The sequence below is a fragment of the Leptonychotes weddellii genome, chromosome X, assembly GCF_054177405.1.
Source record: "Leptonychotes weddellii isolate Sample4059 chromosome X, ASM5417740v2, whole genome shotgun sequence".
Classification (NCBI taxonomy): Eukaryota; Metazoa; Chordata; class Mammalia; order Carnivora; family Phocidae; genus Leptonychotes; species Leptonychotes weddellii.
The window spans coordinates 3,395,605-3,422,815 of NC_138385.1; the positions used below are offsets into that span (position 1 = coordinate 3,395,605).

General features: G+C 45.3%; 1 protein-coding gene across 3 annotated transcripts in view; it reads right to left on the reverse strand.

Moving 5' to 3' along the window:
- Positions 1 to 8,745: 8,745 nt before the first annotated feature.
- Positions 8,746 to 27,211, reverse strand: part of MTM1 (myotubularin 1) — a 96,488-nt gene continuing 78,022 nt past the window's right edge. For all 3 annotated transcript variants that reach the window (XM_081808121.1, XM_081808123.1, XM_081808122.1), the window contains exons 11-15: positions 23,484 to 23,690; positions 22,206 to 22,298; positions 21,528 to 21,641; positions 17,231 to 17,407; positions 8,746 to 10,482 (exon numbers count right to left, since the gene is read on the reverse strand). In XM_081808121.1, coding sequence (XP_081664247.1) covers positions 10,315 to 10,482; positions 17,231 to 17,407; positions 21,528 to 21,641; positions 22,206 to 22,298; positions 23,484 to 23,690 — 759 coding nt within the window. In that variant the 3' untranslated portion in view covers positions 8,746 to 10,314. The remainder of the gene's footprint in view (positions 10,483 to 17,230; positions 17,408 to 21,527; positions 21,642 to 22,205; positions 22,299 to 23,483; positions 23,691 to 27,211) is intronic.

Below are 27,211 nucleotides of genomic sequence, written 5' to 3' on the forward strand. Positions count from 1 at the left end.
GCATGTGGTTGCCAAGTAGGGACTTTATACATCAGCCTCCAGCTTCCAGAGCAAATGTTAGGCCTTCCGTTGACCTGTTCGTTGTGCAGAGTTTGGAGGGGTTCTTTTCATTCTGAACACTACCCCACGAGGCTCAGGCAAGTGGGAAGAAAAGCACGTGATTTCTTTGCCACCTATGACCGCAGCGCTTTCCGGCCCCAGGGCAGACTGGGGAGCAGAAGGGCCGGATCTGCCTTCACAAGACCTTCAGTGGAGGGTTTGACAATCTGTTGTGAATGTTATGAATTTGTGAATGCTAAAGTTATCCATCTTCAAATATAAGCTAAAATATCAGATGTTATATAGGGATCACCCATTTCTCTTCCCAACTCTGAAATAGCATGGATCATTGGCTTGCTGTCATTCGGGGCTGAAATTTACAGGCAGTGAACAGTGAGGAGGGGAGATGTGTTAATTTAGGGATGAGAAAGGTATTCTTCGGTGTTTTGCTTTGACGAGACTCTGAGGCTTTGGCACAGACGCCTGGCCTGGCCACCGCGGTTTGGTTCAAAACCGGCTCCACCCGCCAGCACGGGGCTGACTTGGGGCGAGTGACTTCTCTGTGCTCGGTTTCCTCGTCTGCCACTACCACGGCTAACACAGCTCATCCTGGTCTTGCTGTGGCAATTCAAGGGATCTTAATACATGTAAAGCACTTAGGCCAGTGGGCGGCACATGGTGAGCGTGACATAAGCTATTATTATTTAATGACAACTATAAACACTTGTCCTTCATTATGTGGACCACGTTGAGCTCCAAGCAGACTCACTTGGTCGGCTTGGCCCCCAGGCCCTGGCTGCGGGGATGTCGGCTGCTAAGGGCGCCCCAGCACCCCCTTCTCGGCAGGATTGCCAGCCCCTTCTCCTGAGAGCTCTTCTGCGGGGCGTCACGCGCGCTCAGATCCCTGCCTGACCTAAGACAGACATTCATGTGTCAGTGGGGAGAACACTGGATTTCCAAGCCGGCATGGGCCCTGGAAATGAAACTGCAAAAATGCATTCAAATTCCAAGGCCTCTTCGGATCTCTTGCCGTTTGCCATTGCGTTATTACTTTCCAAGAACCTTGTGGCGGAAGCATTTGCGTTTTTCATAGAAATTGGTAGAAATGTATACATTCATTCCCTTAAACATTATTGAGTGCTTAGTATGCGTCTGACATTGTACTAGGCTTTGTGGCCATACGGAGATTACTCGTTTTCGAGGGGGACAAAATGGAACTTGAGGAAATCCGGTGGATTGGGTGAACAATGAGAGAAAGCCACCCTGGTTTCCGTACCAGGAAGAGTTGTCCTTCTTGGAACAACTGATTTAATTTTTAGCTGAGGGACGCTGTGAATTATAAAACCAATTGTGTCATCTGTGCTTGGCTGGTAAGTGTCTAAGATCTTGAAGCTTGAATTCTATCTGCTTACCTCATCTATTGTTCCTGCTTTTGTGTTCTCATTTCCCTGATGAACTTGCTTATTTTTATCTTATGTGTATTTTTATAAGTTTCCTGAAATTCTCTTTTTAAACAGTTGTGGACATTGGCTATAAAAAGGCAAAAACATAAAGCTACAGATTCTCTGTTACGTTTTTTTCTCATGGTGGTAATTATTTTCTACACTGTTCAAACTCAGTTCCAGAGCACAGGACACTGGCCTGTTACAAAGATCGGCCGTATAAAGAGCATTCCACAATTCAACTTTTAGTTAATCATGCGTGGCAGAGGTACGAGTCATCCTTATAATGATGTGCAATCAGTTTGGGAATGTTTCTAATTCTGGAGATGGCCGCCCACTGAAATTCTACACTTTTGTTCAGCCCCTTTTTACTTCGTATGACATTCTGGAAACAGATGCTTGGTCCCTATTGCAAAGCAGCACCAAAAACCACAACTTCCCCTGTCAAACATTCCATGAAGAAAACATGATTCCAAATGATTATGGGACCCAGTAGGCTGTACCAGTCAGGGACTAATCAGGAGACTGAAACCACGGGGTCGCTTGAACAGGGAGAGTTCAACAGGAAGAACTGCTAACGGGATTGGAGTAACAAGAGTTTGACTAGTAAGTAAAGAGATGATGGCCCCTGAAAAGACTGTTATATTCACAGATCCCAAAAGGAGGGGACATACCACGCCACTCGAGGCCACACGGAAAAGCACCAGGGTCAGTCACGAGGCAGGGAGGGGGGCCAGGGGCAAGAGCCTTTATTGTGGCTTCTAAGGGAAGGGAGGGGCGAGGCAGGGCAAACAGGCTGAGGATTGGCTGGTTGGAGTAATTTCAGCCAGCTCTGGGCCATCCAGGCTGTCCGTAGCTGCCTGGTACCTGGCCCTGGGGGGTGATGACAGCAGGGGGACAGGGGCCTGGAGTGTGAAAGCCTTTAGACAAAGGAGGTGGTTGGGGATAAGGGCTCTGGACTGGTTGGTTTACATTTGTAAAGGGTGTTTGCAAGACAGTTACTCACCGTCTCTGGGAATTGTATAACCCTGTGAAGGGTCAGCTGTCAAAGCATCAGAGTAACGAAAATAAAAGGTCTGCTTAATACATGCAGGAGCCAGTACGGAAGATGCTGCGTGTTCACGAGCCAAGCCCCGGAGGAAGCTGTGCTTTGCAGGAGGCTAGCAGGCGAGGCCCACCGGAAAGGAGGCCCACCGGCAGGGGAAGGGCAACCCCTTTCTCTCCCAGTGGCTCACATTTGATCATGTGGCTCCCCTGCCCCAGTGGACTCCAGCCAGTGGAGGGTGGGTTTATCCTCTGTGAAGCGTGCCTAGGAACTCTCTGTACTTCCCGCCCGATTTTCCTATAAACCTAATGATATCAGATATCATCAGATACGTGTTTTGCAAATATTTTCTCCCACTCTGTGCCTTGTCTTCTCGTTCTCTTAACAGTGTGTTTCACAGAGCAGATGTTTTTAATTCGAATGTGGTCCATCATATCAATTTTTTTCTTTCATAGGTTGTGCTTTTGGTGTTGTATCCAAACACTCACTCCTAAACTCAAGGTCACTTTGATTTTTATTTCTTTAAAGATAATATGCACAGTAATTTTATAACCTGCACCCAGTGGTGTGCTGATAAAGTTTTAATTATCAGCTCTCTGAAATAAAAAAAAACAAACAACCACCCTGATTTGTAGCATTTGCTGATTTCTGTGGTATAAATCCTTCCACCCTGGCCAGTTTCAGACCACTATCCTGACATCACGGAATACTGAATGGCTGGAGAGGCTCACCGTTGGCTTTCACGAGCCCGTACAAGTCCTCTCCTGCTATCTGTCGTTTCCGTTGGTTTTCACCGAGGGCTTTCTATCTTTGCTATTTTTTATTGCGAACTGTTCATGTTCCTTGGAAAATGATTTGTGAGAATTCCTAGAGGCTGAGGATGAAGATGTGTTCCTCTAGAGTATTGCATTAGCTTCTGTCAAGCACCTGGGGGCGCCATAAGCCTGGTGCCTGAGATTGTGACCATTACTGGGGAAGTCAATTTGGACTACATACCACAGAGCCTGCTTCTCAGGAACGTTTTCATCTTCCTCCGCCTCTGCTCTGGGCCACTTTGAATTTGCTGACAGTCCTCTGATATTGCAGATGTTGCTTAAGAAAATGGAGTTCATCAGGCATGGTCCTCCTCCTCTCCCCAGATTCTGTATCCTCCTTGTATTCTTTTCCTGCTGGTGCTATAACAAATTGCCACACATTAATCGGGTCAAACGACGTACACTTATTCTCGTGCAGTTCCGTAGGTCAGAAGTCTGACACTGGACAAAAATCAACGTGTCAGTACGGCTGTGTACCTTCCGGAGGCTCTGGGGGTGAATCCATTTCCTCGCCTTTTCCAGCTTCTGGAGGCCACCACATTCCTTGGCTCACAGCCCCTTCCTCCATCTTCAAAGCCAGCAATGGTGAGGTGAGCCCTCTTCCAATTTTAAGGATGCTTGGGGACCCACCTCAATAATCCAGGATGATCTCCCCAACTCAAGGCCATCTAATTAGCTCCGTGAATTCTAGCTGCAGCCTTAATTTCCCTTTTCTGTGGCACCTCACACATTCCCAGGTTCTGGAGATTAGGACGTGAACGTCTCTGAGGAGCCATGATCCTGCTACCACACCCCTCCACAAATGTTGCTTTATCTGTACCAACCCTCCTCCCCTACAGCTGAGAAACAGAAGTCCCTTCTGTTGTTCAAGGCAAATCCCTCTCTGCTTATATCCTGGGGCTCATGCCCACTCTGGGGCCCTGAATCTCTTGCTCTCCACCAACTCCTTCCTCCCCATAGATGATACACTTAAGTCTCTTCCTTCAAAAAGCACATTCTCGGGGCGCCCGGGTGGCTCAGTCAGTTAAGCGTCTGACTTCGGCTCAGGTCATGATCCCAGGGTTCTGGGATCGAGCTCCCTGCTTGGCGGGGAGCCTGCTTCTCCCTCTCTCTCTGCCCCTCCCCCTGCTTGTGTTCCTTCATGCTCTCTCAAATAAGTAGAATCTTAAAAAAAAAAAAAAAAAAGGCACATTCTCCTGGTCCACTCTCCCAATAGCTATGACCCAATCTCTCTTCTTTCTTTATACTCAACTCTCTAGAAAGAGCAGCGTGGCCCTGTCTATCCTTCCTTCCTTCCTTCATTCATTCACTGACTCATGCATTCAGATAAATATCTGTTGTGCACCTACCACGTGCCAGAGGCCCTGCTGGGTGATTTTATCCGCAAATCTGTTTTTCTGTATACAGTATGCTCAGCATGTCCCAAACAGGCCTCAGCACTGCCCCCATTTGCTCCTCCACCCTGATATTCTCTCTACTCATCCACACTCCAGGCCCAGTCCTCTATGTCTGATCAACTACAAGAGCCTCCAACCGGCCTGTCCCCAGTCTTGCCACCCTGCAACCCACCCTCCACTGGCTGCCACAGTGGCTCGCTTTTTATCACGTCCCTCCCCTGCCCCAGTGGACCCCTTCAGTGGCTCCTATGACCTAGAGAAGGAAATACCCGTTCTTTACCGTAGCCCGGAGGGAGTTCCTTGACCAGCCCCTGCCTACGTCTCGATCCTCTCCCAGTCCCGTGCACCTTACGATCCGGGAACACCAACTTTCTTTGGGTTCTGTACATACCGCATCACGTTTAAAGTACCAGATCCTTCGATTTGTACTGTTCCCTTCTCTTTGTTGTTTTACCATGTATACACGCCAAAACAAGATTTTGTTTGGTTTTGAACTTCAACAAATGGAGTACTATTGTATATATTCTTTTGTTTCTGGCTTCTTTCAACCAACAAGCTTATGAGAGTCATCCGTGTTGTATGTAGCTGTGGTTTGATCATTCGTCCTGGGTGCATATAATTCCATTGTGGGAATACGCCACAATTCATCCGTTCTACTGTAGATGGGTATTTGAGGTGTTTCAAGTTTTGGGGGGGCATTAGAGACAATGCAATGAATATTCTTGTACGTGTCTTTTGGTGCATAGAAGTTCTCATTTCTCAAGGGCATCTATATGCCTGAGAGTGGGAATGCTACATCATAGGGTAGGCATCAATTTTACCAGATGATGCCAACTGTTCTTCAAAGCAGTGTATGAGAATTCCTATCGGCCCACAACCTCTTTAATGCTTGGGATTGCCAGACTTTTAAAAGTTTTGCCAATACGTGGGTGTGGGATAGTATCTCAGTGTGGTTTGAACGTGCATTTCTCCAGACAGATGTGACTGAGCTCCTACTTAACTTTCAAGACTCTGTTCTGACGGCATTCCCGAGAAGCTCCTCCCTGACCTCCCATCCTTTGTCAGAGCAGGCGGCAATTAGCCGTTAACCGAACCGTCTTCCCTCTAGGCCAGGCGCTCCTTGAAGGAGGCCACTGTTTTATTCATTTCTGTTTCCAAATAAAAAACGGCTGGCACAGGTCTGGGTCATAGTAGACAGTCTTTGTTGAAGTGACCTTACTTTATAAAAGCACTCCTGGTTCCGAGCCTTAGTCTCATCTATAAAATGACCCAAAAAAACCCCCCAAAAACCAAAACAAAACCCTATCCATTTTATAAGGCTGTGGGGATGCTAGATAGTATAGGGTTCGGCACACATACCCCCAGTAAACAGCTCCCTTTCCTCCATTTAGGGACCAAGGGAACTGAAAGCACATGGTCTGGCTTTGGATAGATGCAAGGATAGAAAGGATAGCCAGAACCGGGGGCAAAGCCAGAGGCAACTAGAAGGCTAGATTTTCCCTGAGATGTCACGAAATGGATGGAGCTGGCCTTTACCTAAAGTAACTGTATAGCTGGTGACGGGACAGCCTAGCAGCGTCTCGACCTCTCTCAGCCTGCATTCACCCGCCATCTGAAGCTGGAAGGACTGAGGCACAGTAAGCATTATAATGCCCCTCCCCCAAACTATGTCCACCTCCTAATCCCCAGAACCTGGGAATACGGTAGCTTACACAGCAAGGGGGGGTTAAGGTAGCGGAGGGAATTAAGGTTATCAGTTAGCTGGCCCTGAGACGGGTAGACTAGCCTAGGTTATCCAGGTGGGCCCGGTGTTGCCAGGGGCCTGTGAATGTCAATGAGGGAGGAAGAAGAGTCAGAGTCCGAACATTTGAAGATGCTCTGCTGCTGGCTTTAGAGACGGGAACGGGCCACGGATCCGGGGAAGCAGGCGGCCACAAGAAGCCGGAAAAGGAAAAGGACTCTCCCCTAGGGCCTCCAGAACGAACGCAGCCCTGCCGGCACCTTGACTTTAGGCCAGTGAGACCAATTTCAGACTTCTGACCTCTAGGACTGTAAGAAGACAAATGCCTTGTAAGATAATCACCACTAAGTTTGTGGTGATTTCTTGTAGCAGAAACAGGAAGCTAATATGTGAGGCAAGTGCCGTTTTGTGCCATAAATCTTATATGGGCACGAGTGATTAAAATGCATTTTCTGGGAAGGGCCATTTGAACTGGAAGGAACCTTCGAGAACGTGAAGCCCATACCCTAGCTGAACAGTGGACGCTGAGGCCTCCTCCAGGCCTCCAGATCCATCACATCCGGGAGCCGGGAGTGCCTCACACCTTCCATCCAAGAAGCAGTTCCAGAGCTCAGACAGAAGCCCAGGTCTCCATGCATCCTGACTAAGACAAGTTTGTGTGATCAGGCCCCCGAAACGAGGTGAACGACTTTCTTTTGTAATTTATATGGAATGCACTGGGAAATGCAGTCAATTTCAGAAGCACATAAGCATTACCAGCTGTAAATGAGTAAGTCATGTTGTCCAAAGCTACTGGAAAATGAACCGTCAGGACCTAACAGTCATGTGTAAATGTGTAGCTACTCTATGTGGTTAAATACATTATTGCCTTCGCAAATAAGGACTAATCCATGTCTGAATCTAAGCCTCATAAGGAAATGAGCATGCTTCATTTTGCTGATCTTTCATCTTCCAAATACACTTAATACAAAAGACTTCGCTAACAATTCCCTAATTAAGTTATAAGCCCACCAATAGATGTTGGAGGATTAGACTCACTTCAAGTATTGGTATTCCAGCATCGTGCTTTTAGTGAGGGATTCTGTGAACCTCCAACAATTCAACCGCAATCTATTTCAACCACAATATTTTCCTGCAGATGTGCTAATCCTCCTTATTTGTGGGATGCGCCTTGCATATGTTTCTTATTTGCTTTGGGGGTCCCCTGTGCTTCTGCTCTGATGGCCACGTCCTCCAGTCACAGGTGTAGATACTGTGTGGAAAACTCTCATAATTAAGAACATTCCCTTTATATGGTCCTGCTTTCGTCCAATGCCCCACATGCCGCAAGAGCTGTCTGAATGACCAACACCACAAATCTGTGTTCTGTGGAGAGGCCTGCAGGTGACGAACTACTAGTCAGCTTGTTTTGAGAGTTTTGAGTATTATTCCTACCAAAAAAGAAGAAGGATAAGCTTCATTGCATTATCAAAAGTAGATCAGAAAGTGCTAGGACCATAGTTAGGGAAAACTATTATATTATCAAAAATATATATGATTCCAAATTATTTGAAGGGCTGTCCCAGGAAGAGAGATTCTTCTATTTCATTCCCGATGGCAGAGCTAAGGCTACTCACTGGGAACTCGAGAGACGCAGAATTCAGCGTGACGCCTGTGCACATTTGTTTCAACGACACTCTCCTGGGCTGGAAAACAGGGATGCCAGAACGCCACGGAGCCCATGAGGCTGCAGTGAGGACTCAACGCAGCAATGTCGAGGAAGAACCTTGGCAGAGTATTTCAAATACTCAGAGTTTTCAAAGATACACTTAATCTTTTAAGAGTCCTATTCAGATTTCCAAAAAACGGTTAATTTTAGTTTACTGCTAGAACTATTTAGCATTCTTAGAATGCACATAATTTCCAACCGGCTGTACTATTCGACAACAGTTTTGAATTCTTACCGCCAGAGACACCGACTATGGTTTACTCGCGCCAGTGTCTCAGCCTCCCTTAACGCCGGCCGCTGTGGTCCGCATCCAGAGTCTGAAGTCTCACGTCTACGCACCCTAGCTCTTCTGCGGAAGCTCTCCGGACTTTAAGAAAGACAGCTGTGGCTTAAAATTGGCACCGTTAATACACTTAAATGTCCCATGTTGTTGAGTTTTGGGAGGGGCCTGCAAGGTTGCTAGTAAGACAAAGAGCATGTGAAGTTGAGCCAGGAAAAGAAAGACACCCAAACACCCCTCCCTCCCCCACACACACAGTTACACCCCTGAAAACAGAGTGCTATTTTAGTTAATACATTTATTACAGCAGGTCTTTAGTCATTATTGTCATGAAAACTTTTTCATGACATTTCACAAAATCCTTTAAGCTATTAGTATTAGCTTTTCTCTTTTTATGGAGTGACACTTTGTTAATTTATGAAATATTTACAGCGTTTACAAAAAGCAAGAGAATGTCTAATAAAATTTCTTATACATACAAAATTTATACACGATACTACTGTATTTGAGATGTCTTATTTGGTAGACCAATTAAGCTATGACATAAAATAATTTACAAAGATATATATTTAATCTCTTAATTCATTGAAAACAAAACCATATTAGCTATAAATAGTCCTTTACAAATCACTGTAAAACATTAATTGTTTTAACTCTAGCCTTAACTTTTACAAATATACTTAACTAAATGAATTAGTTCAGATATCAAATAGAACTGCATTTGAAACTTCATTTACCACTAGTACTATTACCAAAAACAAAAACAAAAACAAAACAAAAAGAACTCCCCAAAAACCTGAAAAAGCAAACTGCTGGGTACATTTCAAGTAAAAATTTGTAGAACCAGTTTAATGCACGCTTGGGGGGAGGGGCATCCAACACCATGTAAATTGAAATACAATACTTTCAAGAATACGCTCAACAAATGTACATCTGTGGCTTTTATTTCAAAGAATGATGCTCTAGCAACAGCTCATACATCCAAGGTGGTCAACCCCACACTTTGGCAGATAAGCTGGTCTGACTAGAGCGACGTTTGCGAAAACATTCACCAAAGCAGCATAATGCCCCCGACATCCTCAAACAGTGCTATATAAGGGGGTTTCCACAACCTGAAAATGGAGCAGAATTTTAGGCAAGCTCATGGAAGAACTTAGAAAATAGAACTGGCAAAAAATTTTTAAAAAAAATCATGTTTGACTGGGCCCCATCAGTGTAATATAAAAATATGCTCCTCTTGAAAATTAGGGGAAAACACTTCAGATTCCAAAATTTCAAAATAACGAAAAACTCATCTACACAGCTATTTCTCTTTAAGCCACCACTGACGATGGTATAAAGTTTGGCAATTATTTAAACACCTTGCTTTTGGATGATACCTCAGAAGATGAGCTCGATCTGGTTTTGGCAATAACATCTTTCACATTTGGGCTCGTTTTACTCCAAAGCAACTATTTAGAAGCAGCCTAAGGAAAATCCGGTTCACAAACATATTTTTTCACTTAAGTTTAAAATCATGTCATTCCAATTAAGCCCACAAAATACGTATTGTATACACAGTATTTCGAAAGAGGTAAATTCAATTTCAATTTTATCTTTCAAAAACTGTTCTTGAAAGGTGTCAGGATTTTCCAAAACCCCATCTTGGCTCCTTTCTTCTGATTGCCCTGTAGACACCAGTTTTCTTGTAATATGTATTCTAGAAGGCACATATTCAAGAGTTTAAGATTCTGTTAGTTCAAGTTCTACACGGAGGCAATTATTTTAATCTACTTTGTACAGAGGCCCTAAATGAACGTCAACCATCTCCTTTATTCAGAGCTCTAACGCGGCACCGGGGTTCCCTCTCAGAAGTGAGTGTGCACGTGCGGCATCATCTGTGAAGGACCAGAAGGCGAAGTCGAGGGATCGGAGAGCTTGGCCGAGCTGGCAAGCTGCAGTTCCTCGAGCCGCTGTATGTATTCGTCGCGCAAGGCCAAGAGCTCCACGTACCGCTGCTCCACTGGATTGGGCTGCTAGAAAGAAGCACAAACGGGTGTTACAAGAAACCCTCGTACTGACCTTTAATGTACAGATGCCAAAAATACAGAAAAGTACAAGGGTAAAACACCCAGCTCTTCGCCACCAAGAAAGCAGCTCCTGTACACGTGGGCTTGCCATCTTTTTAAGGTTTATCAACCCAGACACGGCTCCGGTCTCCTGTGTCCCCCGGCCCCAGGCCCACTGCCCTCTTTCGTTCCCAGAGGCAACAACTCTTCTCAAATTGGCGTGTGGCCTTCTTTCCTGTGCAGATTTATGATACTTTTCCTATACATGAGTATCTGGAAACAAAATACGCTATTATTGTCTATCTTGTGAAAGTTACATTAATGGTGGTATTCTGTATTTATCACCTGGCATTTTCACCCATGTTTCTGAATTCGATCCCGGTTGAGTCCCACTGAATGAATAAAGCACAGCTGATTTCTGCACTCCCCCAGCGACAGATACCCGGGGGTGTCCAGTGCTCCCCCTACTACGTGCAATGCTGTGTTGTCCTCGTGCACATCCGCTAAATGGTTCTTGAAGGCCGTTTCCTGGGGGTGGGGGTGGGGCCTGCCGGGGAGGACAGCATGGTCTCTTCAGCTTTATCACATGCTGCCGAACGTTCTCTGACGTGGTGGTATGACCTTACACTCCGTCACTAGTGATGTCTGGTGCTCCACGTCCTCATCAGCGCTTGGGATACAAGAGTAATGGTTTTCTGGTTTGGGCCAATCTGGTGACTGTAAGGTGGCATCTCGGGACAGCTTTACTTTGCACCTCTTTTCACGTGCTACTGCCCGTGTCAACTCAGAGCTGCGAGCCGCACGGCCGACGCCCGTTAGCTCAGGGTCAGTCTCGGGTCTGCCTCTTACCAGCTGCAGGACTTAACCTGGATGCCTCCATTTCCCCCACCGGTGAAATGGGACTAAAAACGGCACAGACCTCACGGGATTGCTGGGAGAGCGAGGGCAGCCAATACGGTCAGTTCTGCTTCATTGATGAATGGGGGGTCTCGCAGCGGTCCGGAGGTTAGAAGTCAGGTTAGAACAGAAAGTGATGCTCCCGAGCGTGCGGACTTTTTACACCTTTGTACTGATGTATGAATTACAGACAGGAATGTGTACAGAGCTTAAAATGTTCAGCTCAGTGAGCCTTTACATAGACATACACTAATGTGATCACCCACCCAGGCCAAGATACGCGATAGGACAGCCCCCAGAAGACTCCCTCACCAGCGTGTTTTGAGGTGATTAAAGGCAAGCTCCTAGAAAGCTTGAGCAGTATATGAAGACATTAAGAAAAAGGCCAAAAGTCTACGGAAGTGCATTCCTTCAGCGCTAGTGGCTTCTGGAACCATCCTGCTTTCCACCGCGTTACGCTATGAGCCCCAACATGGAAGCTGTGGAGACAACGCACTGATGAAGCAGGCCGCACCCTGGCCTGGGTCCGTAATGTGGAGGAGAGCGGGCTGCACCAGAGCCTCGAGGAGACAGCAGGAACCCTGGGGGTTAAGACTGTGTCTGAGCTTCCTGGGGCTGCCATAACAAATGAACACAAAACGGGGGGGCGGGGAGTGCTTAACACAACAGATAATGTATTTTCTCACAGCTCTGCAGGGCAGAAGCCTGAAATCAGGCTGTCAGCAGTGCTGTGCTCCCTCTGGAGGCTCCAGGGCAGGCTCCTTCCTCTCCTCTTCCAGCTTCGGGGGGGCTCCAGGCTTCCTTGGCTTGTGGCTGCATCCCTCCCACCTCCTCTGTTTCCACAGCGCCTCCTCCCCATAAGTGTCTGCGGCTCAAATCTCCTTCTGTTTTCTCTTGCAAGGACACCTATCACGCGATGTAGGGCCCACTCCAAATCCAGGAGGATGGCATCTTCAGATCCTTAACTTAGTAACATCTCTAAGGACCCCTTTCCCAAATAAGGTCACATTCCCAGGTTCAGAGTGGACATGTCTTTTAGGGGGACACCATTCGACCCACCACAAGCTGCCAAGGAGTGGTCGACAGAGGCCAGATAAAAATGCCACAGACATGTGATGGTGCCCGCGTTTCTAGTGGCACTGGTGTTTCTTTTTCTTTGCTTTCTTTTTTTTTTAAAGATTTTACTTATTCATTTGTGAGAGAAAGAGAGCGAGAGATAATGCACACAAGCAGGGGGAGCAGCAGAGAGAGAGGGAGAAGCAGACTCCCCACTGAGCAGGGAGCCCGATTCTGGGGCTCGATCCCAGGACCCTGGGATCATGACCCGAGCTGAAGGCAGATGCTTAACCAACGAAGCCACTCAGGCATCCCTTTCTTTCCTTTCTTTTTTTAAGATTGTATTTTTAAGTCACCTCTACATCCAACGTGGGGCTCGAACTCACAGCCCTGAGACAAAGGGTTGCATGCTCTCCCGACTGAGCCAGCCAGGGGCCCGCACTGGTGTTTCCATTAGAGCTCTGGTTACAAACGTCCACAGGTTGGAAGAGGTCTCCTCCTTGCTCCTAATCCTGTTCTTCCTGTAAGCCCTGTTTCTTTACTGTGACTGCAGAATGTGAAGTTTTTCAGAAAGGCACATGTGGCATTAGAACAGGAATGCTTGGGGGCACCTTGGTGGCTCAGTCGGTTAAGCGTCTGCCTTCAGCTCAGGTCATGATCTCAGGGTCCTGGGATCGAGTCCCGCGTCGGATTCCCTGCTCAGCGGGGGGGCCTGCTTCTCCCTCTCCCTCTGCCCTCCCTGCTTGTGTGTTCTCTCTCTCTCTCTCTCTCTCTCTCGTGCTCTCAAATAAAGTCTTTAAAAAAAAAAAAAGAACAGGAATGCTTGGTAGAGTGTGTGACACCCAGTAGATACTGTGCACAACCTGCTAATGTCTTTTGTCCATTTTTCTCTGTATATTCAGCTGAGGGCAGCCACTGTTCTGGGCACTTGGGATCCATCAGTGAACAAAGGAGGCCCAAATCCCCATTTTTATGGCATTTTCCTTCCAGCAGAGGGAGACAGACAAGCAAAGAATACCACAAGTCTGAGTTCCAGGGGGTGTTCAAAGGTGAGGAACATTCTGGAAAGGAAGCAGACCAGGGTAAGAGGTGCAGGACTGGTGGGATGCCGCTCAGGCCTTGGAAACCACTGCAGGGACCTGGGCTTTGGTGCCGGGTGAGGTGAGCAGCTCCGTGGACAGTTTTGTGTGGAGGGGCGGTGGGATGCGGGATGTACTTTACAAGGATCGCTCTGGCTACCATGTTGAGAACACACCAGAAGGAAGGAAGGGAGTCCAGCTAGAAGGCGAGGCAGCACCACACGGCCTGCACCAGGCCGGCAGCGGGGGGACTGGTACGGAGGGTCTGGGGTCATATGGGCTTTGAAGGCCGAGTCCAGCAGGCTCTGCCGACAGACTGCAAAAGGGGTGCAAGAGAGAAGGGAGTCGAGGAGGGCTCCCCGGTTTCTGGCCAGAGTGACTAGGATGGAGTTGCCAAGAACCAACATGGGAAAGATGGCAGGAGGAACAGGTTCTGCGGGACCAGGAGGCCCATTTTAGACATGTCCACGTTGATCTGCTGTGCGAGGCCAGTTTACCATCGCCGGTCCTTCCGTCTGCATCAACCTACCGGGGCTCCCCACCTGTGCAGTCTGCTTCTGGGCTCGACCCCTGCAAAGAGCGGGACAAGCTCTTCCTCGATATTCTCCTCCAAAACTGTCCTGGCTATTTTTTAAGTTTCCCTTTTTTCAGATGACTATTAGAATCAGTTTGTTATTGTACCAGCAAGGACAATTAGACAAGAAAAAGGAATCAGAGGTAAAAAACCATTTCTGCAGATGACAAGGCTGTATAATTAGAAATCTCAAGAGAGTAGACCAAAAAATGATTCGAAATGAAGAGAATTCAGTCTGGTGATGGGTACAAAATATCCAGAAGCCATTAGCCTATAGACAAACACAAACCACTGAGAGGCTACAAGGAAAGAGTCCAAAAGGCAAAATCACAAGAAATGAAGTTTAAAGTCAAGCGGCTGCAAAAGCTACAGCCCGGCCTCTCCCCGGGACCGAACGCAAGTCCAGAGTGTGCTCAGCGCAGCACACGACACGGGCTATGGAAGGATCTCGGCCTTCAAACAGCTTTCAGAGGCCCACTCCTTTTGGCGTTCCCCTCAGAAATGACTGAAGCGCCACACGGGTCAGCCTGTTCCTATCTGACTGTCCCTGTTCTCATCCTGTGGCGATCACTGTGCAAAGATGTGAGCTCGCCAGCGTGGGCCTGCTTAACCGCTACCGGAGGGCGGCAGCTGCTGAAGGATACATAATAGGAGGCGCCCCGGCAGCCCAAGGCCTCATTCAGGCTTATAACGGGACTCATGGAACACTTTTGCTTCCGGCATGAGCAATTCCCTCACCTTAATACATGTACCAAACGGGCTTCCCCGATAGCTCTTCAAATGTAAGCACTGCTCTTTCCGTCCACTCCGCTCAGTTTTTATGTCGCAGCAATGGTTGGTGGTTTTTGCTTTTAAAAAGCACACTGACCCTGCCTTCTTCTAGGCCAGAGCTCATTAGAGGGACGGGCTGTGTCTGCTAGGGTATTGCAGTGCTGTGAATGCGACAGGTACCCAGTAATTGTTTGTATACCAACTGGGCCACACAACTGAACAACAATTTAACTTTTTTTTTTTTTAAAGATTTTATTTATTTATTTGACAGAGAGAGAGAGAGAGCACAAGCAGGGGAGTGGCAGGCAGAGGGAGAAGCAGGCTCCCCGCAGAGCAGGGGGAGCCTGATGTGGGACTTGATCCCAGGACCCTGGGATCATGACCTGAGCTGAAGGCAGTTGCTTAACCAACTGAGCCACCCAGGTGCCCAACAATTTAACTTTTAAGTGGTTAAGTATATTCCTTGAGGTTTACTAATTTAAAAAGTCCTATGTGATCCGATTAAAATCTATTTCTGAATGAAATAATGTTCTACAGGAGATCTTTAAGGAAATGTAATGCATTTAATTCACACCTTCCATGATGACATTTCTCCCCGAGCACTACCATCACCGGCTTATGTTTCTAGGCACCCTGTGTGCTCCACAGCCCCTCCCCTCGCCGCCCTGAAAATACAAAGATATGTGTAGTACCCTCCACGTTCAGAAAAATCTATATAGAAAGGATAAGTTACTTTCTTTTTGGAGTAAATTTCACAGATCATAATACAGACCAATTACTGTCTCAAAATAGAAACCTCTATCAAAAAATGTGTGTTCCTAACTGGCCCAGTTCCATTTTTTGCTAACCTCCATAAAAATAAGGGGGTAGATACACTCTAGTAAGTTATTCTAATAATGTTTCTTCCTACTTGACTTGTCACACAATTATTACCTTTATATGTTCAGAAATGAATTGCTCTAAATTCCCTGTATTTTAAGAATTTCTCCAAGTACAAATGGGTGAGGGGAGATTAGAGAATCTATACAGAAATTGGTGATACTTTCTAATTACTAATGTTTTAAAAAAGGTCACAATAAACACAGAAAAGGGTCAATTTATAGGAGACACTGCACATTTCATTGGGTTTTTTTTTTTTTTTTTTATGAGAAAAGGAACATGTTCTCTGTAACAGCAGTTAGAACCCTGGCAAAATTCCCATTTCCTCTTTACTTGATATTCCAAAGGCTAGAACTACTGCTAAATAAATTCCCTCACTGTGCTTCTCAAATCTCAAACTAAACAAGTGAGTGTTCTCAAGCCCTGGACTCTGTCACTTTCCGAGAGATTACACGTTTCCACCATTACTGAATTGCAGAAGCCTTCCATGCGATCAGCAGAGACCTTGAAACGAGAGTGCCAGCTTGAAGCAGGCATTCCCCAATGGAAGAGAGGGCACAGCCTGGCGTGCAGCCAGCTGCCTGAGTGGGATAAACAATCTAAGAGACAGAATGCAGCACCCGGGCCCTGCTGTTGCCCCGCGATTTCGAGCGGGATTAAAGCTGGCACTTACGCAAGACTGGCCTGTGAGAACAGGTAGTTGGCCGTCCAAACTGCAGGAAAATGTGCAAACCTTTACAAAAGGGCAATCGCAAATACTGAATATTTCTAGCCCTGAAAACACATCACAAACTGGAGGCACTTCCGAGCCCTTACACACAGGCTGTGTTTCTCTTCTGATTTTGGATAAAGTGGAGGTGGGAGAATGGAAAGCCCGAGTGTGTCCTTAACAAAATGGGGACTCTTTTGCTTCAAAAATCATTGTTTCTCTTTTTGATTGATAAATGGCCAACTGAATGTACTATCCACTGACAGATCAATTATCTTTATTTTAGAAGTAAATATCCTCAGTGAAATGCACTCTGATGTTAGCTGACCCAGTACATACACCTGAAGCAGACAGAAGAAAATGTTTTTTTTCCCTGAGGATCATCAAAATCTACTCACTGGAAAGAATTTTCTTATTATGTGTAACAATGTCCACTAACTGAAGGAAATCCTTAGCAATCAAGACTCAAAAATTTTCCAGAGCTTCCAATCATTTTACATTTTAGTAAAAAAAAAATTACATTATTTATAAGAATATAAGTTTAACACCAATCAAAATAAGTAGCTCAGTAATTAAAACAATTTTTAATTAAAGTTGCATTTGAAAGCAAGTGTGATTTTTTTATTCCCCCCCTCATAATATGAAAAAAAAAACAACAAAAAAAAAACCCACTACCGAGTAACATTAATCTAAATCCAGAAGTCATAATCAGTAGACATCACTGCATTTTAATAATGTCACTTCACTTACTTGTTGCTTGATTCTGGGGTTCCATCTAATGTAGTAATTCACCCAAAGTTCCAAGTGACGCATACTGGCAACTGGATATAGAACTCGATTGATTTCTTTAGTATAGAAGGGATTTTTGAATTTGTCCTTATTACTGTTTATCAGCGACCATAAAGATACTGTTCGTTCTGTAACTTTCTATGGAGAAAGAGAAAGCAGGAAGCCTAAGTAAAAACATACAAGTACACAAACCATTTTTCAGCCTCAACTTGAATCACACATTTACATTATCCCCATAATAGCTCAAAAAGCCTCATGGGCCAGTGAGTGTTCAGCAGCCACTTACTGATATTTGCATAGATAATGGCCATTAAATGCAATTCACTGACCTAAGACGACTATTCCTGGCTAGGTAAAAGATTTATGAACAGATGGGCAGCATGCTCTTTATAATTCAGCAGAAAGAAAAATTATCATAAGATCCCATCGGCTTTCTTCATTTTTGTATTTGTTAGAACTGTAAAATCTTAACCTGTGCCTGCTTGACAGTAGGTATCTAGATATAAAGGTTTTTTAATCAACCACCCAGATGTTCGCTCTCTATCATGCCAACGTGCAGATATTTGAAAACACGTGGATAACTGACTTCACTGAATCTTTACTTTCTCATTTGGTGTCCATCAGCTCATACAGATATTCACATTTTCATTGTTTATTAGAGATTTTTACCAATTTTGAGCGTAAACTAGAAAAAAACCCCAAAGCTTGGGAAATAAAAGGTACAATTATTAAAATTATCGAAGGCAGACTTTGAAACTCTTCCCAGTAATGACTTCAATAAGAAAGGACCAATAAGCTAAAACTGGCAGCTAAAAAAGAACAGCTTAAAATAAGTGACTGAAGAAATGTCTTTAACATACATATTTCATTAACGTGACCAAGAAATATGGCAGCATAAATTTGTCTTCCTTGGAATCCACCTAAAACTTCATTCACTTGTACAAGCTATACTGTGTTGAGTTCATTTGCATGCTTGCTTTTATTTTTGTACATACACATAGTTTAAAAAGTCAAATAGCCTGACCAGGTTTGTTATGAGAAAAAAAAAACAAAAAACCCAGCTATCTCTCACTTCCCCACAAGCAACTGTGTTTGATTTTTTTTTTTTTTTTAATTGATCTATTTGACTATCTGGTACTTAACCTCCACATCTCTAGATAATATGCTTTCCTTGCTACCCGGGGGGCTGTGGAGCTACAGGCACTTACTTTGTCTGTCCCGCCTCGTACTCCCAACACGCACCATAGCTCTCATGAGACTGACATTTAGTGCCTGGATCCCTATGATGAAGCAAATGCTACTCTCAGGCAGGCCCCACAGTCCCTTTCTGTGATTTCTTCTCCCGCACGAATTTTTTTGTCTTCCCTCGATTTAACAACTATCTGTTCTGTGTGCTAACTTTTCTTGGCATTTATCATGAATTCAACCCCCAACTCTTCCTCCAACGTCTCAAACTTGTGTCAAGACCCTCAGCACCTCTGGCGTCCCCGGTTTCTTCCTCAGAGGAAAGCAAGCCACACTGCTTGCCCCCGCGCCTCGTGCCCGGCCTGCACCTACGATCTCCTTTCCGTTTCGCCCTGAGCATCCCGTTGCCTCTCTCTCCTGAGTTCCACAGTCTTTCTTTTTTTTATTATTATTTTTTAAGATATTTATTTATTTATTTATTTATTTATTTATTTATTTATTTGACAGAGAGAGACACCGCGAGAGAGAGAACACAAGCAGGGGCAGAGGGAGAGGGAGAAGCAGGCTCCCCGTGGAGCAGGGAGCCTGATGCGGGGCTCGATCCCAGGACCCTGGGACCATGACCTGAGCCGAAGGCAGCCGCTTAACCACTGAGCCACCCAGGCACCCCCACAGTCTTCTTTGTTTGCATGGAGCCGACACTCCAGCAGCTTCCAGAGAAAGGGTTTGGTGTGGGAGGGAACTCTTGATGCCATGCATGTCTGAGAATATCTTTGGTCTACCTAAAAACCTGGTTGACAGTTTGGTGGCTAGAAAACTCTAGATTGAAACCATTTTCCTTTAAAATTCTGAAGGCAATGTTCCACTGACTTCCAGCTTCCGATACTGCTATTGAAGATTTTGCCTTCTTGATCTGTTTCTTTGCAAATGGCCCATTCCTTTTCTCTCTGGAAGCTTGAAGGATCTTTTCTTTGTCCCTGGTGTTTTGAAACTTCACAAAGATGGGCCTTACTTAGCACGGGCCTATTTTTGTCCACCATGCTTGGGCACGTGGCAGGCCTTTCAATGTGGAAACTTACATACTTCAATTCTGGGAAATATTCTCAAATTATTTTGGTGATTTCATGCTCTGGGGTCTCTCCAGTTTCTCTCTCTAGAAGCCCTATTATGTGGATATTGGACTCTAGGACTGATCTAGTTTGCTGATCTTTCCATCTTCTACCTCTGTTTCTAATGCTCTTTCTGGGAGATTTCCACTTCAGCTTCCAACTCTTCTTCTGAGTTTTTTTTGTTTTTTTAAAGATTTTATTTATTTGACAGAGAGAGCACTAGCAGAGGGAGAGAGAGGGAGAAGCAGGTTCCCTGCTGAGCAAGGAGCCCGATGTGGGACTCGATCCCAGGACCCTGGGATCACGACCTGGGCCGAAGGCAGCCGCTTAACCGACTGAGCCTCCCAGGCGTCCCTTCTCCTGAGTTTTTAACCTCTTCTCATTTCAAGTTGTTTTCTGATCTCTACATATTCTTTCCAAACAACATCCTGTTATTATTTCACGGTACCAATATTTTCTTATCTTTCTTGGCATATTCGATGCTAGCTGCCTGTCTACGTCTCCCCCCTCCCTACCTGGTAACCATTTTCTCCAAGCTGCTTTTCTCTCTCCTGGCTATCTGCTATTATTTAAGAGTGGAGCACTGAAGAGCTGACTGGAAGCTCTGGGATCACGAGGCTCACCGACATGAGCTTCACTGTGGGGAACCCTGGGTGTTGCTATCTTTCAGTCCTTCCTCTTGGGCTAGTCGGTTTCCCCAGGGATGATTTTTTTAAATTGAGGTGGGGTTCACGTACCGTAAAATTCACCACTTTAAAGTCTACAATTCAGTTGTGCCACCACCACCTCTCTCAAGTTCCAAGAGCTCTTCATCACCCTCGTACCCACTAAGCAGGCATTCCGCATTCTCCCCTCCCTCCAGCCCCCGGCAAACACTCATCTGCTTTCTGCCGTGATGGCCTTGTTATTCTGGACATTTCCTAGAAATGGAATCATGCCATCTGTGAGCTTTTGCGTCTGGCTCCCCTCGCTGAGCATGTTTTCAAGGTTTGTCCACGCTGTAGCACGGTTCACAACTTCCTTCCTTTTTACGGCTGAATAATAGGCCAGCGTACGGCTAGGCCGCATTGTTTATGCTGTCATCAGCAGACGGACCCTGGGGTTGTTGCCACCTTTTAGCTCTTTGAACATCTGTGGGTGGTTTTTTGTTTCATCTCCTGTTTTTATTTCCCTTGGGTATGTGCCTACGAGTGGCATTGCTGGGTCACAGGACAAACTCTCTGCTTAGCTTTCTGCCACAACAGCAGCGTATGAGGGCTCCGTTTTCTCCCCCCACCCTCGCCAACGGAGAAGGTTCTTCCGTGCTCCCACCCAGAACGTAAGGACCTGTTGCCAGAATGCTGGGAGTCAGTAGGGAGAGTGAGCTCCTGTCCGTTCACCTCACCCCCTGATGACACTCGGGTCCCCAGCCCGGAGAGCCACTCTCATGCTCTCTCGAGAAGAAACCTCTGTCAGAGTCATCAGCTCCAGAGAAGAGGAGACAGGGTCTGGGGAAGCTAACTGCTTATTCCAAACAGAACTGCAGGTTGCCTTATCTTTCCCCCTTCGCCCCAGACCCCGAGTCATCTGGGGCTCTACGCGATGCCAGGTGGGGCTGCTTCTCAGCTTCCCCGCTGCTGGTTTGAGACCCCGTTTCTCAAGCTAAGTCATCTACAAACTTTTTGGCTTCCCAAATTTGGTTGCTATGTCTCCTTTCTCATCTTCCCTGTTCTTAGAGGTTTATGCCTTTAAAACAATGCCCTTTCCTGACGTTTTTATGGTGTTTTGGGAGGGAGACCTTCCATATCTTTAAAGTCATTCCTACTCTCCGAAGGCAAAGTCAATGTCTCACCCTTGCAGTAAATGCCAGACACTCAACAAACCCTCTGCATTTCCCACAAACCAAGCTATATATATACATATATATTTTTTAATTCATGGAAGACTAGACACATTCAACTCAACAGATTACCATTTCCACTCACCTGTTTTTCTCGAGCAGATTCACAGTTGTATAAGAAAGTACCAAATCGGCAACTATACAGATGATCCAAAATTGTAATCAAAAATCGTTCGTTGAATTCAAAAGCTGTAGGGAACTAGACAAAAACACGCCAACAAAGAATGAAAACTTGGGACTGATCTTTTATAGACTGAAAAGAGGTGTATACATGATGCCCCCTTGTAGCCTTTCAGGAAGGCCAGCAGAGGTTGCTACCCGCACACACCCTACATTTCTTGGTGCTCTGCACAGGACTGAGGAGTTTGAAGGAGTGTCAAGTATAGGAATCAAAGGAAAACAAGCAGATTTGCTGGGTTCTCCTGAGCGTACAGGGTAGTTTCTTCATTGATGGTGTCCTATGTACAATAAGCCGGTACAGAGGGAATGGAAAAGACGACTTGGGACTGTCAATTCCATTAGGAGAGAGGATGCAGTGAAATATTTAAATTTTAAAACATTATGGAAAATCCCAGACATAAATAGCAAGAATAAAACCGTAAACCCCATGTACCCATCACCCAGCTTCAACAATGACTTACATAGGGCCAGACTCGTTTCATCTCTATCTCGGCCCTGTGTACTGTGAGGCAAATCCCGGACATTAGATCAAAATACTTAAACGTGAAGTCAAATGTATTTTTATCCTGTACATATCCCTTACCTGTTTCGACATCTGCCATACACAATCAATAAACTGGAGAAAAATAGGAGATCGGTCAGCATCGGCGTGGTTTTTATCACCATGACCTATTCTCTGAAATGAATGGATGAAGACCATTTGTTTTCATTTACGGGTACAAAACTGAGAAAGCATATATAACCCACAAAATGTGACAATACAACTCATCAATCTGCTTTCCAAATGCCAAGTTTCTCAGAGAGTAAATGGTATATGTTTTTCCTTGGCAATATAGAAATGTGCAAAGGTTTTGAAATAATGGAAATCCAGTATAGATATCCATAACATCCCAATGCCAACTGGCAAAGCATCATCACATTCACAGCTATTTCTACCAGCAGCTGCAGGTAGACTGGGCCAGCTCAGCCTGCAGTTAGGTTAGCTAGTGCTAAGGGACCAACCCTCAAGTCTGAAGCCTCGAAACGATGTCCAAAACAGTGTGATTAGGAAGTGAAGTTTTTTCTCTCTTAAAGACAAGACAAAAGCCTCACTGTTTATTTTTATTAACAATGGTTCTTTCTACTTGAAAATGTTATTCACACTACTTAGGAAACATGGATGAGGATCACCTGAGGGAGCTTGTTAAAAAGGCTTTTTCAGGGGCACCTGGGTGGCTCAATTGGTTAAGCATGTCTGACTCTTGACTTCGGCTCAGGTCACGATCTCAGGGTTGTGAGATGAAGCCCTACATTGAGCTCCACGCTCAGTGGGGAGTCTGCTGGAGGTGCTCTTTCTCCCTCTGCTCCTCCCCCTGCTCGTGCTCGTGTGTGTTCTCTCTCAAATACATAAGTAAATAAATCTTTTTTTTTTTTAAGGCTTTTTCAAAGTATATCTGGAAATAAGACCTGGAAATATGAATTTTAATAGGTTCTCTCAATTTTCGAAAGGTGCATCAGAGAATAATAATAGTAATAATAAAACCTCAACTAATAGTCTAGCATCTCTGTAAAATGTATTTGGTTCTAATGGCTATAACAGCTGAGAAAGAACGGTCATTCTACCTTCCTTCTTTCACACAATTTCAATGTAAACATTTCCATGCAGGCTCCTGGCATGACTTTCGAGTCAAAATGTAAATAGTGCAGATGGATAAACCTGTCTCCTAAAACAACTTTCACTGCCCCCCCAAGGAATCGCACACACTTTTCATTTGACTCCTCAGATTGTCTTTTCAAAAGCAAATATATAGCTTAACAACTAGTCTAAATCTCAAATGGCAATGATGTGACATTTAAGAAATCGACTTTTTTGTTCACTTACAGATGCAAATTTGTGTCCAAAACTTATCCATTCTTTTTGCACCAATATTTCAAACCCCTCGATGCTCCGATAGAAGCTGTCCAGCATCAGCATGGCCAGGGACGTCAGCTGGGCGGTCCTGTCCCAGCCGTCGCTGCAGTGCACAAGCACTGAGCTCTTCCCTGAAGAAACTTTGTCTGCTACTTGAATGGCTCCCGTCAAAACAAGCTGGCAAAGAACACGCGATTAGGAGGTAGCTGTAAGATACTGCTGACATTTGAAATGATCGTTTTGAACCCCAGAAAAGGTCATGTTTTCAAAAAACTGCTACTGTCTAGGACAGAAAGCCTTCTGCAAATGGAACAGCAGGAGCTGTGGGGCCTGCTGCTCTTCCTCTGGGGCAATGGCATTCTAATGAGAGTAGGTTATTAAAAAAAAACAACAACCAAACTCAATGCACACAAAGCCAAACTGCATTTCAAACTCCTTTAAAAAAGTTCATGTGATTAGAGTACTGAGGGCTGTGTCATTGCCAAGTACCACAGCCTGTGGCTTAAACAACAGGAATGTATTATGTTGCTAAAAGCCCGAGACCAAAGTGTGGGCAGGGCCAGGCTCCCTCTGAAGGCTCTAGGGAAGGACCTGTTCCAGACCTTCTCATAGCTCTGGTAGAGTTCCTTGGCTCGTGGCAGCAAAACTGCAATCTTCACACGATTTTCTCCCTGTGCCTGTGTCTCTGTGTCCAAATTTCCCCTTTGAATAAAGACACCAGTCTTACTGGATCAGGGGCCCTCTACTCCGGTATGACATCATCTGAACTCATTGCATCTGCAAGGAGCCTAGTTCTAAAAAGGTCACACTCTGAGGTCCTGGGGGGTCAAGGTTTCAATAGATGAAATTCTGGGGGGACGGGGTTCAATTCAACCCATAGCAGCGATCATTTTAGAAAAATCACTGGCCCAACAGGTCTAGTCTAGACCTTAAAGGCCTGACACAAGGGAAATCACCTTTTAGCCTTTAAATCGACAAAATATGAACTATTCTGTGGCTTGTAAGTAGAACACCTACGTCAAGATAAAGTGACAGCCTTCTGGTAAACGTTTGAGACGTAGAAATACTACTAAACTTATGTATACAAAGAGTTATTGCTAGGATGTCATTTTTGGATGATTTCGGTATTTATGGAGTTATCCTTTATGAAGCATGGGACTTTACCCATCATGAGTGTGCAGTCTGATGAGACGGCATAAATGTATACAGCTGCATGGGCATCAGCCCAATCCACTTGTAGAGGGCTTCCATCGGCCGCAAAGTCTCGTGTGCCACCTGAGGTCAATCCCTGCTCCCACCCTCAGCCCCCAGCAGCCATGGATTTGCTTTCTGTCTCTATAGTTCTGCATTTACTAGAAACGTCATCTAAATGGAATCATATAATAGGTGATCTTTCATGTCTGGCTGCTGTCGCTTAGCATCATGTTTTTAAGGTGCATCTGTGTTGTAGCCTGCGTCCGTATTTCCTTCCTTTTTATGGCCAAGATGTATTCCATTGTATGGACCGGTCATATGTTACTTATCCACTCCTTAGCTGATTGACACTTGGTTGTTTCTAGCATTTGGTTACTATGAATGACGCTGCTATGAACTTTCGCACACACAGATTTGTAGGGACTTAAGTTTTCATTTCTCTTGGGTAAATACCGAAGAGTGAAATGGTTGGATCATACAGTAAATGTATGTTTATTTAACTTTTTAGGAAACTGCTAAGCTGTTTTCAGAAGTGGTTGGACCATTTCACATTGCCACTGTCAGTGTATGAGGGCTCCATGTTTTCACGTGCTCATCAGCCATTCACATACATGATGCCATTTCTGGAGCCCCCCAAATCCTAACAGCTCTGCAACAGCCATGTATTATGGTCATTTTCACGGATTCAAGGCAAAATCAGACTAAGTGAAAGATGTAGTATAAAGAACTTTAAAGACATGTACTTTCTGTTATTTTTTTTAACTTGATTTACTTATTTTTTTAAGTAAGCTCTACGCCCAATGTACGTCTTGAACTAATGACCCCGCTATCAAGAGTCCCATACTCCACCGACTGAGCCAGCCAGGTGCCTCTGAAGCTATGTACTTCCATTATTTTGACATAAACAGTAACTGCAGATAAGTGGACAAAGTAGTGCCGAGAAGGACAGGTGAGGGGACCTGACGGCACATCAATTATTCGTACAGAAGTCATCGCTTTTAAACTGACTAGAGCAGCTTCAGTTCTTCAAGCATTTTAAGTATCTCCTCAAAATCCTGTTTATAATTTTAATTTGAGGCACTTCTGAAGAAAGGGCTGTTGAGCAGCAACAGAAATATAGCAGATCACTTGAATTCAACTTAAGGAAGCTGAGCTTCTGCTGCCCTCTTACAGAGGGCGACTTCACTCCAGACACTTCCCTTATGAAAAGGGGATACAGTCTCAGTCCGTCATCTTTAAAAATATTAGATGTTTTCCAATAAAGTATGAATTCCCACCATTGCTTCTCAACAGGAATGCTGCTAGTTATCTAGTGAAATGAAATCAGATTTTCAAAAATACCACTGGAAACTGATAATCAGATGGACTTGTGACTGACGGGAAGGCAGTGTATGGCACGCTGGCTCAATGGCCTGGAGGCCTGGGGTTGAAACCTCCTTCCACCACTTTTGACATGTCACCCACTGAGCCAATCAAAGAACCGTGGTTCCTTTCTCTCTGAAGCGAGGGGAGAAATGGTATCCCCACCACCAGCTTGTCTTGGCCTAAAAGAAAGAATCCCCATAAAGTGATGACATGGGGCATGGGTTCAAATGAATGTTGGCTGCCGGCTAGCCACATTCTAAGAAACACAAAATAACAGGAAGGGCTATAGGGCAAAAGTGTTGAAAAGGACAGACAGAAACTGTAAGCTCCAGAAACCACAGAGACATTCTACCCTGTTGGGGCTCCGTTGACGGACTAGGATGAGGATATGGGACATATGCCAAGGTGGTGGTGGTCTCCTCGCCTGCAAAGCTTGCCCTGTTTTGCACAGAGTGGTGGGACCATTTCGCCTGAATGCAGGTTAGTGGTGGCCATGCCATGTGTCTGTCAGCAGTCCTGGGGCTGCAAAATAGTGTGCGAGGCTGAATAATGGGTCAACCAAAGATGTCCTGGTCCTAGCCCCTGGAAATCTGTGAACTCTAAGATGGAGAGATTATCCTGGATTATGCAGGTGGGCCCTAAATTACATCCCATGTATCCTGATAAGAAGGAGCAGAAGGAGATTTCACAGAGAGCAGGCAATGGGATCACAGAAGCAGAGAATGAAGCGATTTGGCCACAGCCAAGGAATGCCAGCAACCACCTGAAGCTAGACGAGGCAAGGAACAAGACTCTCCCCCTAGAGCTTCCAGAAGGAGCACAGCCCAAATGTGCCCCCACCCCTGCTGATTCCCACTCGATCTTCAAGGTCCAGCTCAAGGCTACCCATATCTCTGCTCCCCCTTTTTATTTTAAATTTTATTTTATTATGTTATGTTAGTCACCATACATTACATCATTAGTTTTTGAGGTAGTGTTCCATGATTCATTGTTTGCGTGTAACACCCAGTGCTCCATGCAGTACGTGCCTTCCTTAATACCCATCACTGGGCTAACCCATCCCCCCCACCCCCCTCCCCTCTAAAACCCTCAGTTTGTTTCTCAGAGTCCATAGTCTCTCACGGTTTGTCTCCCCCTCC